The following is a 14,606-nucleotide window of genomic DNA, read 5'->3' on the forward strand; positions in this document are numbered from 1 at the left end:
TGTTGTCCTTTAATATGTCATCCTCCTCCAGCTCTCCACAGCTCTGCCACACTGCCATCACCTTTAGCTCTGTGATGTCTTCCTTTATCTCTCCACAGCTCTGCCACACTACCATCACCTTTAGTTCTATGATGTCTTCCTTTATCTCTCTACAGCTCTGCCACAATACCATCACCTTTAGCTCTATGATGTCTTCCTTTATCTCTCTACAGCTCTGCCACACTGCCATCACCTTTAGCTCTGTGATGTCTTCCTCCATCTCTCCCCAGCTCTAATGTTGTCCTCCTCGGTCACTCTATTTCTCCCCAGCTCTGCAACGCTGCCTATCACCTTCAAGTGCCTCCTGGAGAACAACCACATCGACCGACGCATTATCCGCTTCGTCCTCCCCGTGGGCGCCACCATCAACATGGACGGGACGGCGCTCTACGAGGCCGTGGCTGCCATCTTCATCGCCCAGGTCAATAACTACGAGCTGGACTTTGGACAGATCATTACCATCAGGTAACAGGGAGAAATGGACGACTTTTACAGAACCCTTTTAAATGAAATGGTTTGAAGCGCAGTCGCTCTGTAGATTACTCTGGTTTAATATACAGTATCAGTCAAAAGTTTGGACACACCTACTCATTCATGGGTTTTTCTTTATTTTTTACTATTTTCTACATTGTAGAATAAGAAACTATATCAAAACTATCAAATAACACATATGGAATCATGTAGTAACCAAAAAAAGTGTTAAACAACTCAAATTATATTTTATATTTGAAATTCTTTGAAGTAGCCACGCTTTGCCTTGCACACTCTTGGCATTCTCTCAACCAGCTTCACCTGGAATGCTTTTCCAAAAGTCTTGAAGGAGTTCCCACATATCCTGAGCACTTGTGGGCTGCTTTTCCTTCACTCTGCCATCCAACTCATCCCAAACCATCTCAATTGGGTTGAGGTCAGGTGATTGTGGAGGCCAGGTCATCTGATGCAGCACTCCATCACTCTCCTTCTTGGTCAAATAGCCCTTTCACAGCCTGGAGGTGTGTTGGGTCATTGTCCTGTTGAAAAACAAATGATAGTCCCACTAAGTGCAAACCAGATGGGAGGGCGTATCACTGCAGAATGCTGTGGTAGCCATGCTGGTTAAGTGTGCCTTGAAATCTAAATAAGTCACAGACAGTGTCACCAGCAAAGCACCCCCACACCATCACATCTCCTCCTCCATGCTTCACGGTGGAAACCACAAATGTGGAGATCAACCCTTCACTTACTCTACGCCTCACAAAGACACGGCGGTTGGAAATAAAAATCAAAAATTTGGACTCATCAGACCAAAGGACAGATTTCCACCGGTCTAATGTCCATTGCTGTGTTTCTTGGCCCAAGCAAGTCTCTTCTTCTTATTGGTGTCCTTTAGTAGTGGTTTCTTTGCAGCAATTCGATCATGAAGGCCTGATTCTCCTCTGAACAATTGATGTTGAGATGTGTCTGTTACTTGAACTCTGTGAAGCATTTATTTGGGCTGCAATTTCTGAGGCTGGTAACTCTAATGAACTTATCCTCTGTAGCAGTGGTAACTCTGGGTCTTCCATTCCTGTGGCAGTCCTCATGAGAGCCACTTTCATCGTAGCGCTTGATAGTTTTTGCGACTGCACTTGAAGAAACTTTCAAAGTTCTTAAAATGTTCCATATTGACTGACCTTCATGTCTTAAAGTAATGATGGACTGCCATTTCTCTTTGCTTATTTGAGCTGTTCTTGCCATAATATGGACTTGGTCTTTTACCAAATAACTGATTGGCTCAAACGCATTAAGAAGGAAAGAAATTCCACAAATTGACTTTTAACAAGGCACACCTGTTAATTGAAATGCATTCCAGGTTACTACCTGATGAAGCTGGTTGAGAGAATGCCAAGAGTGTGCAAAGCTGTCATCAAGGCAAAGGTTGGCTGCATTGAAGAATCTCAAATATAAAATATATTTTGATTTGTTTAACACTTTTTTGGTTACTACATCATTCCATATGTGTTATTTCATAGTTTTGATGTCTTCACTATTATTCTACAATGTAGAAAATAGTAAAAATAAAGAAAAACCCTTGAATGAGTAGGTGTGTCCAAACTTTTTACTGGTACTATAGGATGCAGGTTTGAAGTAAAATGCTTCATAATTCTACTGTATTTGAACATACTGTATAAACAAGAATATATGCATTTAATGCAGGGGTCCTCTTTCTGTTTCCGGTCCAGTGTTAGGTTCGTTCCTTTCCTCCTTGTCAATCATCATTGGCTCATTGGTGAAATTAGCATTATGACAATATCTTTAATTAAATCATTCAAAAACCTTTCTTAATGCAATTGCAGACAGAAGTTGACAAACAGGAACATAGCACGAATGTTGCTGAGTAAGTTCTGCATTCAACAAAAGGTCTCAAGTTGTTTTATTAAACCGAAGTCCTGCCTTAGTGATGTCACTGACTACTTCATTACTTTTTTACTCCTGAGACCAAAACCCTGCATCCATAGCTATACAAACATAGAGTTTCAGTGTTATCTGAAAGCTAGGCAATAAATGTCCCCTCCCCAAAGTTGATTTATTGTGGAATGTCTGAGTACGCTCTTATCTCCCACACTCCCCTGCAGAGTTCTGTCTCAGTCACACATTATAAGAGAGAGAGAAAGTAAGAACAAACTGTGGAACAATTCTAAAACTATATAATGAATATATATATATTGTTAATCTGTAGTCTAGGACCCTATAAATGTAAGGAGGGAGGGGTCTTATATTAATAGAAGTGGAGCATAATCAATTATTCTAATACATCAAACATTTGTACAGACCCAAATCATGACCCCTAGGTGAATCCTGACACCAGCAACAAACAATGAAACACACAGGTGTCTGCGGTTAGCCCACATGGAGAGTATTTATCTGTTACGGGAAATATAAAAATGTTACTCACTGATTCCAGTCACCATCATAAATGAACTATATTTGGGATGGGCAACTTCAAGGGGCCGGAGTTGGGGTGCCGGAGTTGTGTCACACTTTTCCCCCATCCCGAGCAAACACAGCTGATTAAACCAACTGCATTCTAAACTGGCCTCCGAGGACTGGAGTTACCCATCCTTGCCTATAGCATACTGGGTGTCTCCTACTGGCAGGGAGGTGATGGTGGTAAGCTACATTGGTTTTAAAGGGTGATCATCAGCTGAGTAGAATATACTTTTAGATGTTCTGCCAGGCAACAGTTATCTAAAATGATCTCTCTTACAGTGGCACACTGTACACGGTTCTTTAATGTATAATGGCATTAATATAAGCCACGTTTCAAAAATGTTTTGCTCGCAATGCAGTGGGGAGGGTGGGAGTTCAGATTTTTTGTGGCCCCCACCCCATTCAAAGTTGCCCATCCCTGAATTAGATGAACAGATGGACTATGCATAAAGTACACTGGATGTGAAAGTGAGCATGGTAGGGGTAGAAAGAACGGGGGGATAAGGGTGAGGAACTACTGTTCCAAATACACCGAGGGCGGGGGGTTAGAGAAAGAGAAAGACGGACAGAGAGAGAGAGAGATGGACAGAGAGAGAGACAGAGACAGACGGAGAGTGAGACAGAGGCGGACAGAGAGAGAGACAGAAAGAGAGAAAGTGAGAGAAACGGACAGAGAGTGAAAGAGAGATGGACAGAGAGAGAGATGGACAGAACGAGAGAGAAAGAGAACGATGGACAGAGAGAGCGATGGACAGAGAGAGAGAGAGATGGACAGAGAGAGAGAGAGAGAGAGAGAGAGAGAGAGAGAGAGAGAGAGAGAGAGAGAGAGAGAGAGAGAGAGAGAGAGAGAAAGAAAGATGGACAGAGATGGACAGAGAGAGAGAGAAAGTGGGAGATGGACAGAGAGAGAGAGAAAGTGGGAGATGGACAGAGAGAGTAAAGTGCTCAGTGATGGCAGAGGAAAGCAGGATAGTGCAAAGTAATTGGGGATCAAAATAGAATGTCCCTGTGTTTTTCAGCCCGGTCGTGTTTTGGCCTTGAATCCCCTCCCTGCCATAGGGACCCCAGCTTAATGCTATTATAGTAGATGGAATTGCGTCTCTATTTTCAACAAACAACAAACAAGGCTAAAAGCATGAAGGAACTAAACTCCATCTTCCTGTCTAAAGCTACATTACATAACATGCACAACTCACACAGACTCCATTTTCAAAGCAGGTTTGTCTTGGTTGTCTTTAAGTGTTTCATAATATCAATGTGAATCAGAAAACAGCGCTAATCCCTTTGAAATCGTATAATTTTGCTTCAACAGTACCACAGTACCAACCAGGAAAGCAGTTGATGATTTCCATTAATATTATCACACATAAAGACAACCTGCTTTCAAAATGGAGACTGTGAGTCACGCATGTTATGTAGCTTTAGACAGGAAGATGCAGTTTAGTTCCTTCGTGCTTTTATTTCAAAGGGCTACTTTCTATGTGCTTCAACTGTACAACGGTTCATTCAAATATTATGGTTCATGTCAGCCAATGCAAAATATGGCAACATTATGCCACATTGACAATAAGTATCAAAGTACAATATGAACTTATAGATATGGGCTCTTTCCCAATATCCAGGTGAGGATCCTGCTCAGAAGCACTGTATTGGGCATGCATTTATGCTGGTATGCTAGTATACATACAACCAGAGGGAACATGGCTAAGTGGTGTTGTTTGGTATGGAGAAACTTGTAGTGAACTCTTTATGCTACATCAGTTATTGTATAGAGTATGGTATAATGGTGTTTATCCCACCTCCCTCTGTCTTCCAGCATCACTGCCACAGCAGCCAGCATCGGTGCTGCAGGAATTCCACAGGCTGGTCTGGTCACTATGGTGATCGTGCTAACGTCTGTTGGGTTGCCAACTGATGACATCACTCTCATCATTGCAGTGGATTGGGCATTGTGAGTACCATATGTGATCCACTTCCTCTACTGTCAGTCTTATAAATGTTTTCCCATTCCATGTTATGTGACATTTTGTGTGCGTGGGATGCATCAATGATTATTTCTGAAGTGGTCTGAGAGAGAGTTTGTTTATGTAGCATTATTCAGATGCTACCTAATTATGGTCATGTGGAAACATATCTGACTGACTGGCACGATTCGGTCTTATGTAGCAAATCTTGAAATGAGCTGTGTTCGAATACCCATACTAACATACTGTATACTACATACTTAATGAGTATATACTATATACTTTTAGTTCCTTTTAGTATGCTGTAAACGAACACTATCCTTTCAGTTAAGTGTAATAGCGCTTCGTCTGTCTACCGAAAGTTGATGCTGTTGCTATGCAATTTCTAGCTAGCTTGTTAGCATAACAAATTACTAGCAAGACATCTCACGACTTTATTAACAATGTCCATTAAGAACGCACAACGACTATACCACTTAGCTAAGCTAAGAACGACGTGAATAATCATGTCAATAAACGTTGGGTAGTTAGTTGGATAGCATATAGTTAACATACTGTAAAGTTGAATGTATTACTAGCCAACTAAGGTTAGGTAGCTTGCTAACATGCCGGTGCATACAAGCAACTGCTGTAATGATATGCTATGCGGTTCGTAAGGCTAGCATAGCTAACAAATTGTCAGCCAACATAACTTATTTGAAACTTATTTGTATTACTTTGCTCAACATTCTCTTAACATTTGTCATAATTAATTAAAGCAATGAATATTTACTTTTTGTACTTACATTTATAACCGCTCTCGTCGGACTTCGACTGCATAATTTCAGCCGTTTTCTTCCAATCTGAAAATGTTGTGAAGCCACGTTAATTTTCTGAAGAATTACATTATGGGCTCTAAAAGCACGGAAATAGTGTCCACTGCTGGTATACTTCAAATTTTGGTGAATGTAGTACAACATCCGGAAACTTTTGGCATACTAACTATTTCCATACTATGAACAATAAGCACACCACACACTCAATTTACATCACAAATAGTGTGGTTAGTATGAGTATTCAAACACATCTATGGTGTTTTTTACATTGGATAAAAGTAGAAAATCAGAGCTAGAAAATGGTATATTATACACTACAGGTGAGGAACAATTGGAAAGTAATTCTGCTTTGAAAGTTGATGAACTTGTAACCCCACTTTTTGAGAAAATGGCCCTTAAATGTTTTGGTACACCTACTGGAGAGCTCTTCTTTGTCTACACCCATTCAGCATTGTGCAAACCCTCTTAAGTCTTAGCCCCACCCATCTCTTTAAGGATTCACATTTGAAGCCATGTGCTAAACAGAGTGAGTACTAAACAACCAAATATTTCTAGACTAAAGGCTGGTTTATAATACATCTATCGATATGTCTGTAGACAGTTGTCGCAGTGACATCCTAAACATTTTATTGTCGTCCAACATCAAACTTGTCGTTATCATTATGAAAAAATATAAACACAAAAACAAAAGGCTGCATCAGCCTGGTGGTCCATAACTTGTATATTTTAACACCAATAGACCCATCCGTGTAAACATAAATGTAGTATATGTCAGTCTAGCAAACCAGGTAACTAAAAGCAACTTTCGAAACAATGTTAATGTTAACAATGTTAATGTTAACAATGCTAATGTTAAGTTAGCTGGCTAACCAGTTGAAATAATGACCATATCATAGCTGACAACATCTTAACTTTAGCTAATTTCTATGAATTATAATAAAATCACAAGAAGATCATTATTTTCAAGTAAATGGCAAGCTAATTATGGAAAATAGCTTACTGTTAAATAACTAAATAATAGCAGGTCATTCTACCAGAGAATTTTAGAACTTGGACACCTTATATTCTAATTTGACTTTAGTGCAAGTCATGTTGTTCTTCACATTACAGTCTCTTGTAAACAAACGTTATATCAAATAAAATCAAAGTTTATTTGTCACATGCACAGGATACAGAAGATGTAAACTGTACAGTGAAATGGTTACTTGCATAGTGGAGTCTTTTGTTTAGACATGTAGCTAGCTAGCTAAACAATAAACCATAATCCCAACTCATAACGTTAATACCCTGCATGAATCTGAAGGCAGCTAAAGCTAACCAACTAGGTTCAATGTTCATGAGCTAGCTAACAGTAGGCTATAACTAGCAATGCAAATGGCTCTGGGATACAAATAAGATTACTACAGTACACAGATCATACACGTAATGTTAGCTAGCGAGCCAGCCAGCTAACGTTAGCTAGCTAGATATAAGTATTAAAAACGACTTTCTGATAAAATTTGAAAATCTGAAAATGTAGTTAGCTAGACTCTCTTACCCGTATACATGGATGAACACTTCTCCCTCTCTGCCATGGATGCCATGGTTGCCCTTAGCTTTCCTACTCTGCTCCCACCGGGCATTCCGCTGATTTCAAAACTTGGTCCTCCAGAAAGTGCAGAGCATTAGCAACACTTTTGCAGTTCTTCATGATATCTTTTTAAAAAACAGTGAAACTATAAATTAGTAGATGTGTTTTTTACCCCAATACATTTCATTTCTGTATCAAATTATGATACAGTTCCCATCTTTGTTTGTGAACTTCTTCATATACACTAACACACGCACGCACGCACGCACACAGACACACACACACACAAACACACACACACACACACACTTCTTATTTTAAACCTGACTTTCCTGCTCCTCTCCTGCTTCCAGAGACAGATTCCGGACCATGGTGAATGTTATGGGGGATGCGTTGGCCACAGGTATCATGGCCCATATCTGCAGAAAAGACTTTATCAAGGAAGGAGATGGTGTGAGTATCTGCCTGTCTTATACCCTTTTCACACTATTGTGCTGAGCCAAGCCGTACTGTGCTGAGCCAAGCCGTACTGTGCTGAGCCAAGCCGTACTGTGCTGAGCCAAGCCGTACTGTGCTGAGCCAAGCCGTACTGTGCTGAGCCAAGCCGTACTGTGCTGAGCCGAGCCGTACTGTGCTGAGCCGAGCCGTACTGTGCTGAGCAGAGCCGTACTGTGCTGAACCGAGACCTACTTTGCTGAGGCTCAGATTTTTTTTAAATCACACTGTCATGCCGAGGCATTCTGTGCTTCGGAAATGTTATTTTCCAGCATGGTTCCAGCAACAATAACCAGCACAGTATGGCTCGGCTTGGCTCATTAGTGTTACTATACCTGTTGCCATGATGGAACTTAGCTAGTTCCCACAGAGTCAAACTCCTGTCATATTCAGCTTCCTCAGGAAGAGAGCTGAGGGCAAGACACACTGAGTAACCTGGCTGCTATATCCAATTGTCCCACTCTGCTGGATGTTAATGCTATGACTCAGAGCTCAGAGCGACATGACTGTAGTCTGTCAACAACAATAGTGTGAATATATGACTTTAGTGCTTTATCAGGAATCATGATTTTTCTATGTAAAAAAAAAAAAATTATTTTTTATTTTGAATTCAGGGAGACATTTTGACAAGGACAAGGTTCTTGTTGTTTTATAGTTGAAAACCTTGCAAACCTTTTTCATCTACAAAAATAGACTGTGGTGGGCTTATCATGATGTACATTATTTTTCAACACAAATGGATAAGCTAGAGACTCACTCACTATGTTTTGTATGAGGTATGTCTGGAAACGTTTGACTGATAATGTCTATTTATATGCCTACATTTTTCCCTATCTGTACCTTAATCCATCTTCCTCTTACCCTTTCCCTTTCTCCCTCTCTCGCTTTCTTTCCATTTCTTTCAATCTCTCCCCATCCTACCTGTCTCTCTCTCTCTCTCTCTCTCCCTCTATTTCCATTGCTCCTTCTTTCTCTCTCCTTCTCTTTTTCCACCTCCCCCTCTCTCCTAGGTGCCTCTGATCTGTGAGACCAAGCCCATGATAAACATCCAGCAGCATATGAACTGTGAGAACAACAACGGTAGCTTCCAGCCACCTCCCCAGTGCTCAGGGGTCAAACCAGACGCCTTCCCCCCCGACGTGGCCCGCCTCATGCAGTTGGAGGAAGGGGTGCGGCCCCCGCCCCCTCCGGAGAGGAAAAAGCCCCCTGTGCCTCCCAGGCAGCTGAAGAAGGATAAGGACCACTGTGCCATTGACATGAATGGCCTGGAGACCAACGTATAGGTCCCATACCTCACATCACATCACCACCACTCATCCGCTCATGTGGAAAGCTCCACAGTCCATCACCAGTTGGAGGCGCTCTTTTTCAACTGAGTTTCGTGGCTCAGTACGTCGGAATGAAAGGCCAACGGCACTGGAATTTATAGAGGTGAAGATGGATGAACAGATGAACAGAGAGAGCAATGATGGATCCCATCTTATTTTTTATTGTTATTGTTGACATCGAGTCACTCATTTTCATTTTCTGTTTTGTTTGTGAGAAACGTGAGATTTGTGACAAGACTTGTGTCCTGTGCTTTCATGGATGGTGGATATAGGTAGGGAGCACAGGGATGGGGGAAGTACAGGCTTCTCTGAAACCTGACAGTGATGTACTGGGAAATAATTATTTTCCAGGATTCCTTCAAAGACTCCTTCTCTAAAGTGGACACAACACTAGCTGGGATAACTGAATCACCGTGACAGTGGATTTTTATGGCCAAAAGGAGGACGTTCTGTATATGCTGTTCACTTTCCAGACCCCCTATACACACTGTTCACTTTCCATATCACCTGTACACACTGTTCACTTTCCAGACCACTTGTACAGTACACACTGTTCACTTTCCAGTCCACCTGTACACACATGCCCACCTACCTGTACATCCCATAGCTGCATAGCAGGAGATGCTCAGTCTGTGTGCACTTACTGTATGTGTGTGGGCCTGTGAACACTCTGCAAGATGGAAGAACTTTCTCCACTCTTAGAAATGTGTACATACTTGTAATAATATTTGCATTGCTTGAGGTACATAGATATTGTCTTTGATATTTCAATTTTATAATATTTATTTATTGATAATTTTATTGTTATCCTGAGCAACATTTCTGCTAAAGAGCACAGACGGGCCATATGAGTAAGTTTTGTGGCTCTCGCTACTGTCACTGTCTGCAACATAAAATAAGTGAATCAGACAACTCTCTTTGTCATGAAACCGAGCAGAAAAGAGAGAGGATGACAAGATGTCAGAAGTCTAATTAGCCAGCAGATCTGACCCGCTTGCTTACAGCTGCACTAGGGTCAGACAGCATTCCTGTGTACATTGACACCGTGGACCCGGCGCAAGATATGGCTCGGAAAACGTACCTCAATCCAGGGATGAGAAATGCTTTGTACTCTGAATTGTCCCATTATCCAAACTGTTACACCGAGAAGATTGAACAACTGCTAAGTTTAAGCAGTCATTCAATCTTCTCGGCGTAACAGTTGGGATAATAGGACAATTCGGAGTATAATGCATTTCTCATCCCTGGATTGAGGTACGTTTTCCAAGCCATATGTCACGGCGGCTCCCAAGTGTCTTTTTTCACACAGCAATGCTGTCCAACCCTGGTGCAGCTGTAAGCAAGTGGGTCGGATCTGCTGGCTAAAGTCTAATCTGAGAGACATTGATCTTTCAAAAAATTGCCCCTTCTTTCATTTTCTTCTTCTCTTTTATTTATTTTTAGTTTGTATTTATTTTTTGCCTTAACGAAGCCGGTGGTGCTGAGCGGGGGAAAGAGGACTTTTCAAGGTCTAACCCCCTTTCTACTGATCATGAAATACCATTGATGTTACCCTATAGATGAAGGCTTCTCAATCTTTTTGTGCACTGATATACAAAGGTTACATTATTTTTAATGCTTTGTCCATTTCACTTTTTTCTTTTTTGGAAGATATATTGTTTAAATTACATGTGAATAGATGTGATGCTTACACAAGACATTATTAATTAAAAGTGGTGTAAAGTACTTAAGTAAAAATACTTAAAGGTATATTTTACTCAGTGGGTAAAGTTGGACAGGACAGCGGAGTCAATCACCACCTTCCAGAGACACCTGAAACCCCACCTCTTTAAGGAATACCTGGGATAGGATAAAGTAATCCTTCTAAACCCCCCCCCCCCTTAAAAGATTTAGATGCACTATTGTAAAGTGGTTGTTCCACTGGACATCATAAGGTGAATGCACCAATTTGTAAGTCGCTCTGGATAAGAGCGTCTGCTAAATGACTTAAATGTAAATGTAAATGTACTACTTAAGTAGTTTTTTGGGATATCTGTACTTTACTTTACTATTTATATTTTGGACAAATTTTACTTCACTACATTCCTAAAGAAAGTTATGTACTTACGCCATACATTTTCCCTGACACCCAAAAGTACTCAATACATTTTGAATGCATAGCAGGACAATACAATTGTCTAATTCACACACTTTTTAAAAGAACATCCCTGGTCATCCCTACAGCCTCTTATCTGGTGGACTCACTAAACACATGCTTTGTTTGTAAATGATGTCTGAGTGTTGGAATGTGCCCATGGCTATCCGTAAATAAATAAAAAACAAGAAAATTATGCTGACTGGTTTGCTTAATATAAGGACTTTGAAATGTTTTATACTTTTACTTTTAATACTTATGTAAATTTGATCAATTACATTTACTTTTCACTTGAGTCATTTTCTATTGAGGTATTTTTACTTTTACTCAAGTATGACAATTGGGTACATTTTCCACCACTGTGAATTAGTTGGTTGGTTGGGTTACCTGTTGTTTCGTACTAAATGGTAGTCATCATGTTCTGTGCAAAGTGGCCATCAATTACAATTATGTCAATGCTGGTCTCTTATGTCACACACAACTACAGTAGATTATCATGTGTTTCTTTCCATTATATATATTTCCTAGAACTAACTCAGCCCTTCTATAATTGGCAGTCTTGAAAAAAACAGGCGCAACATCCAGCGTTTTATTCCGCTCGGTTACAGAAACGTACAGAAATCCGTTGGCCTGTCGTCACAGAGGATGTTGTTTGGAAAATGGAACTGGAATATAGAACTGGAATATAGAACTGTGGAATCATAAGAACTATGGAACTAAGAGGCTGTGACATTCTAATGAGTGTGTCGTGCAGCATTGGGCTCAGGATTCTGCTCTGCTCGCATGTTTCTCATCACTCTATGATTAGCACACCAATTGAGTAATTCTCTGCTGTTCACGGTGTGTTGAGGGACGACGCCTTTACATTCCATCAGCCCAGTCCTGAACATACAGTATATCCACACTTCTTAGAGAGATCAATGATGGTGTAATTCAAAAGAAAATTATTATGTGTCTCCAAACTGCTTTGACAAGGAAGATCAAACTGGCCCAAGTGAATGAGCCAACTTTACCCACTGAGTAAAATATTGGATTTGTCTCGGGGAGCAGTAAATGTCAGGCATATTTGGTGAAATGTATCTCCACCTCACTCACACAGTTGTTTATCTCTATTCTGTTTTATTACCCTGTTTTGTTCTCAATGACTTTCCTGCCTCCCTACATCCCGGCCTTTTCTTTTGCTCTCTTTTAGATTGAATGTAGTAGTAGAGTTGGATAAAGGGTAAATAGCAGGAGGATAGATTTCCCTGCTGGGCAGACAGGCAGACCGGAAGCAGACTTCATTGACCTATGTTATTTGATCCATTTCTACTGTTCTGCCCTATAGTGCACCACTTTTGACCAGGGTCCCATAGGATACAGTTGAAGTCGGAAGTTTACATACACTTAGGTTGGAGTCATTGAAACTCTTTTTTCAACCACTCCACAAATGTCTTGTTAACAAACTATAGTTTTGGCAAGTTGGTTAGGACATCTGCTTTGTGCATGACACAAGCAATTTTTCCAACAATTGTTTACAGACAGATTATTTCACTTATAATTCATGTATCACAATTCCAGTGGGTCAGAAGTTTACATACACTAAGTTGACTGTGCCTTTAAATAGCCTGACAAAATTCCAGAAAATGATGTCATGGATTTATAAGCTTCTGATAGGCTAATTGACATCATTTGAGTCAATTGGAGGTGTAACTGTGGATGTATTTCAAGGCCTACCTTCAAACGCAGTGCCTCTTTGCTTGACATCATGGGATAATCTAAAGAAATCAGCAAAGACCTCAGAAAATAAATTGGAGACCTCCACAAGTCTGGTTCATCCTTGGGAGCAATTTCCAAATGCCTGAAGGTACCACGTTCATCTGTACAAACAATAGTATGCAAGTATAAACACCATGGGACCACGCAGCCTTCACACCCCTCAGGAAGGAGATGCATTCTGTCTCCTAGAGATGAAGGTACTTTGGTGCGAAAAGTGCAAATCAATCCCAGAACAACAGCAAAGGACCTTGTGAAGATGCTGGAGGAAACAGGTACAAAAGTATCTATATCCACAGTAAAACGAGTCCTATATCGACATAAGCTAAAAAGGCCGCTCAGCAAAGAAGCAGCCACTGCTCCAAAACCACCATAAAAAAGCCAGACAACGGTTTGCAACTGCACATGGGGACAAAGACTGTACTTATTGGAGAAACATCATCTGGTCTGATGAAACAGAAATATAACTGTTTGGCCATAATGACCATCGTTATGTTAGGAGGAAAAGGGGGGAGGCTTGCAAGCCGAAGAACACCATCCCAACCGTGAAGGATGGGGGTGGCAGCATCATGTTGTGGGGGTGCTTTGCTTCAGGAGGGTCTGGTGCACTTCACAAAATAGATGGCTTCATGAGGAAGGAAAATTATGTGGACATATTAAAGCAACATCTCAAGACATCAGTCAGGAAGTGAAAGCTTGGTTGCAAAAGGGTCTTCCAAATGGACAATGACCACAAGCATACTTCCAAAGTTGTGGCAAAATGGCTTAAGGACAACAAAGTCAAGGTATTGGAGTGGCTATCACAAAGCCCTGACCTCAATGCTATAGAAAATGTGTGGGCAGAACTGAAAAAGAGTGTGCAAGCAAGGAGGCCTACAAACCTGACTCAGTTACACTAGCTCTGTCAGGAGGAATGGGCCAAATTTCACCCAACTTATTGTGGGAAGCTTGTGGAAGGCTACCCGAAACGTTTGACTCAAGTTAAACAATTGAAAGTCAATGCTACCAAATACTAATTGAGTGTATGTAAACATCTGACCCACTGGGAATGTGATGAAAGAAATAAATGCTGAAATAAATAATTCTCTCTTCTATTATTCTGACATTTCACATTCTTAAAATAAAGTGGTTATCCTAACTGACCTAAGACAGGGAATTTTTAAATGTCAGGAATTGTACAAAACTGAGTTTAAATGTATTTGGCTAAGGTGTATGTAAACTTCCAACTTCAACTGTATGTAGAGTGCCATTTTGGAAGCAGACACAATTAATAGTTGGATTACTTGAACATGTGAAAAGTCTTGTGAAACGTTGAACATTGTTCAAAACCAAAATCTCAACATTTGTTCTGGATTGTCTATGTTTCTATCTATATGAGGATTTAAATTTGCTCAATGTTTTAAGTTAATATGCTGACATCTAAAAAAAATAGTTTATTTATCAATTAAAAATGAATTTTATATACAGAACCAGTCAAAAGTTTGGACACATCTACTCATTCAAGGGTTTTACTTTCTTGTTACTATTTTCTACATTGTAGAATAATGTGAAGACATC

General features: G+C 40.5%; 1 protein-coding gene across 2 annotated transcripts in view; it reads left to right on the forward strand.

The window, feature by feature from the left end:
- The window catches only part of slc1a7b (solute carrier family 1 member 7b), a 123,268-nt gene extending 112,977 nt beyond the window's left edge, over positions 1-10,291 (forward strand). The window contains exons 8-12 of one of the 2 annotated variants that reach the window (XM_029707877.1): positions 310-504; positions 4,805-4,939; positions 7,691-7,788; positions 8,241-8,248; positions 8,843-10,291. In XM_029707877.1, coding sequence (XP_029563737.1) covers positions 310-504; positions 4,805-4,939; positions 7,691-7,788; positions 8,241-8,248; positions 8,843-9,115 — 709 coding nt within the window. In that variant the 3' untranslated portion in view covers positions 9,116-10,291. Of the gene's footprint in view, positions 1-309; positions 505-4,804; positions 4,940-7,690; positions 7,791-8,240; positions 8,249-8,842 lie in introns of both variants that reach the window. The other variant, XM_029707876.1, reaches the window with a different exon arrangement.
- Positions 10,292-14,606: the final 4,315 nt, after the last annotated feature.

Source organism: Salmo trutta, chromosome 22 (assembly GCF_901001165.1).
Source record: "Salmo trutta chromosome 22, fSalTru1.1, whole genome shotgun sequence".
NCBI lineage: Eukaryota > Metazoa > Chordata > Actinopteri > Salmoniformes > Salmonidae > Salmo > Salmo trutta.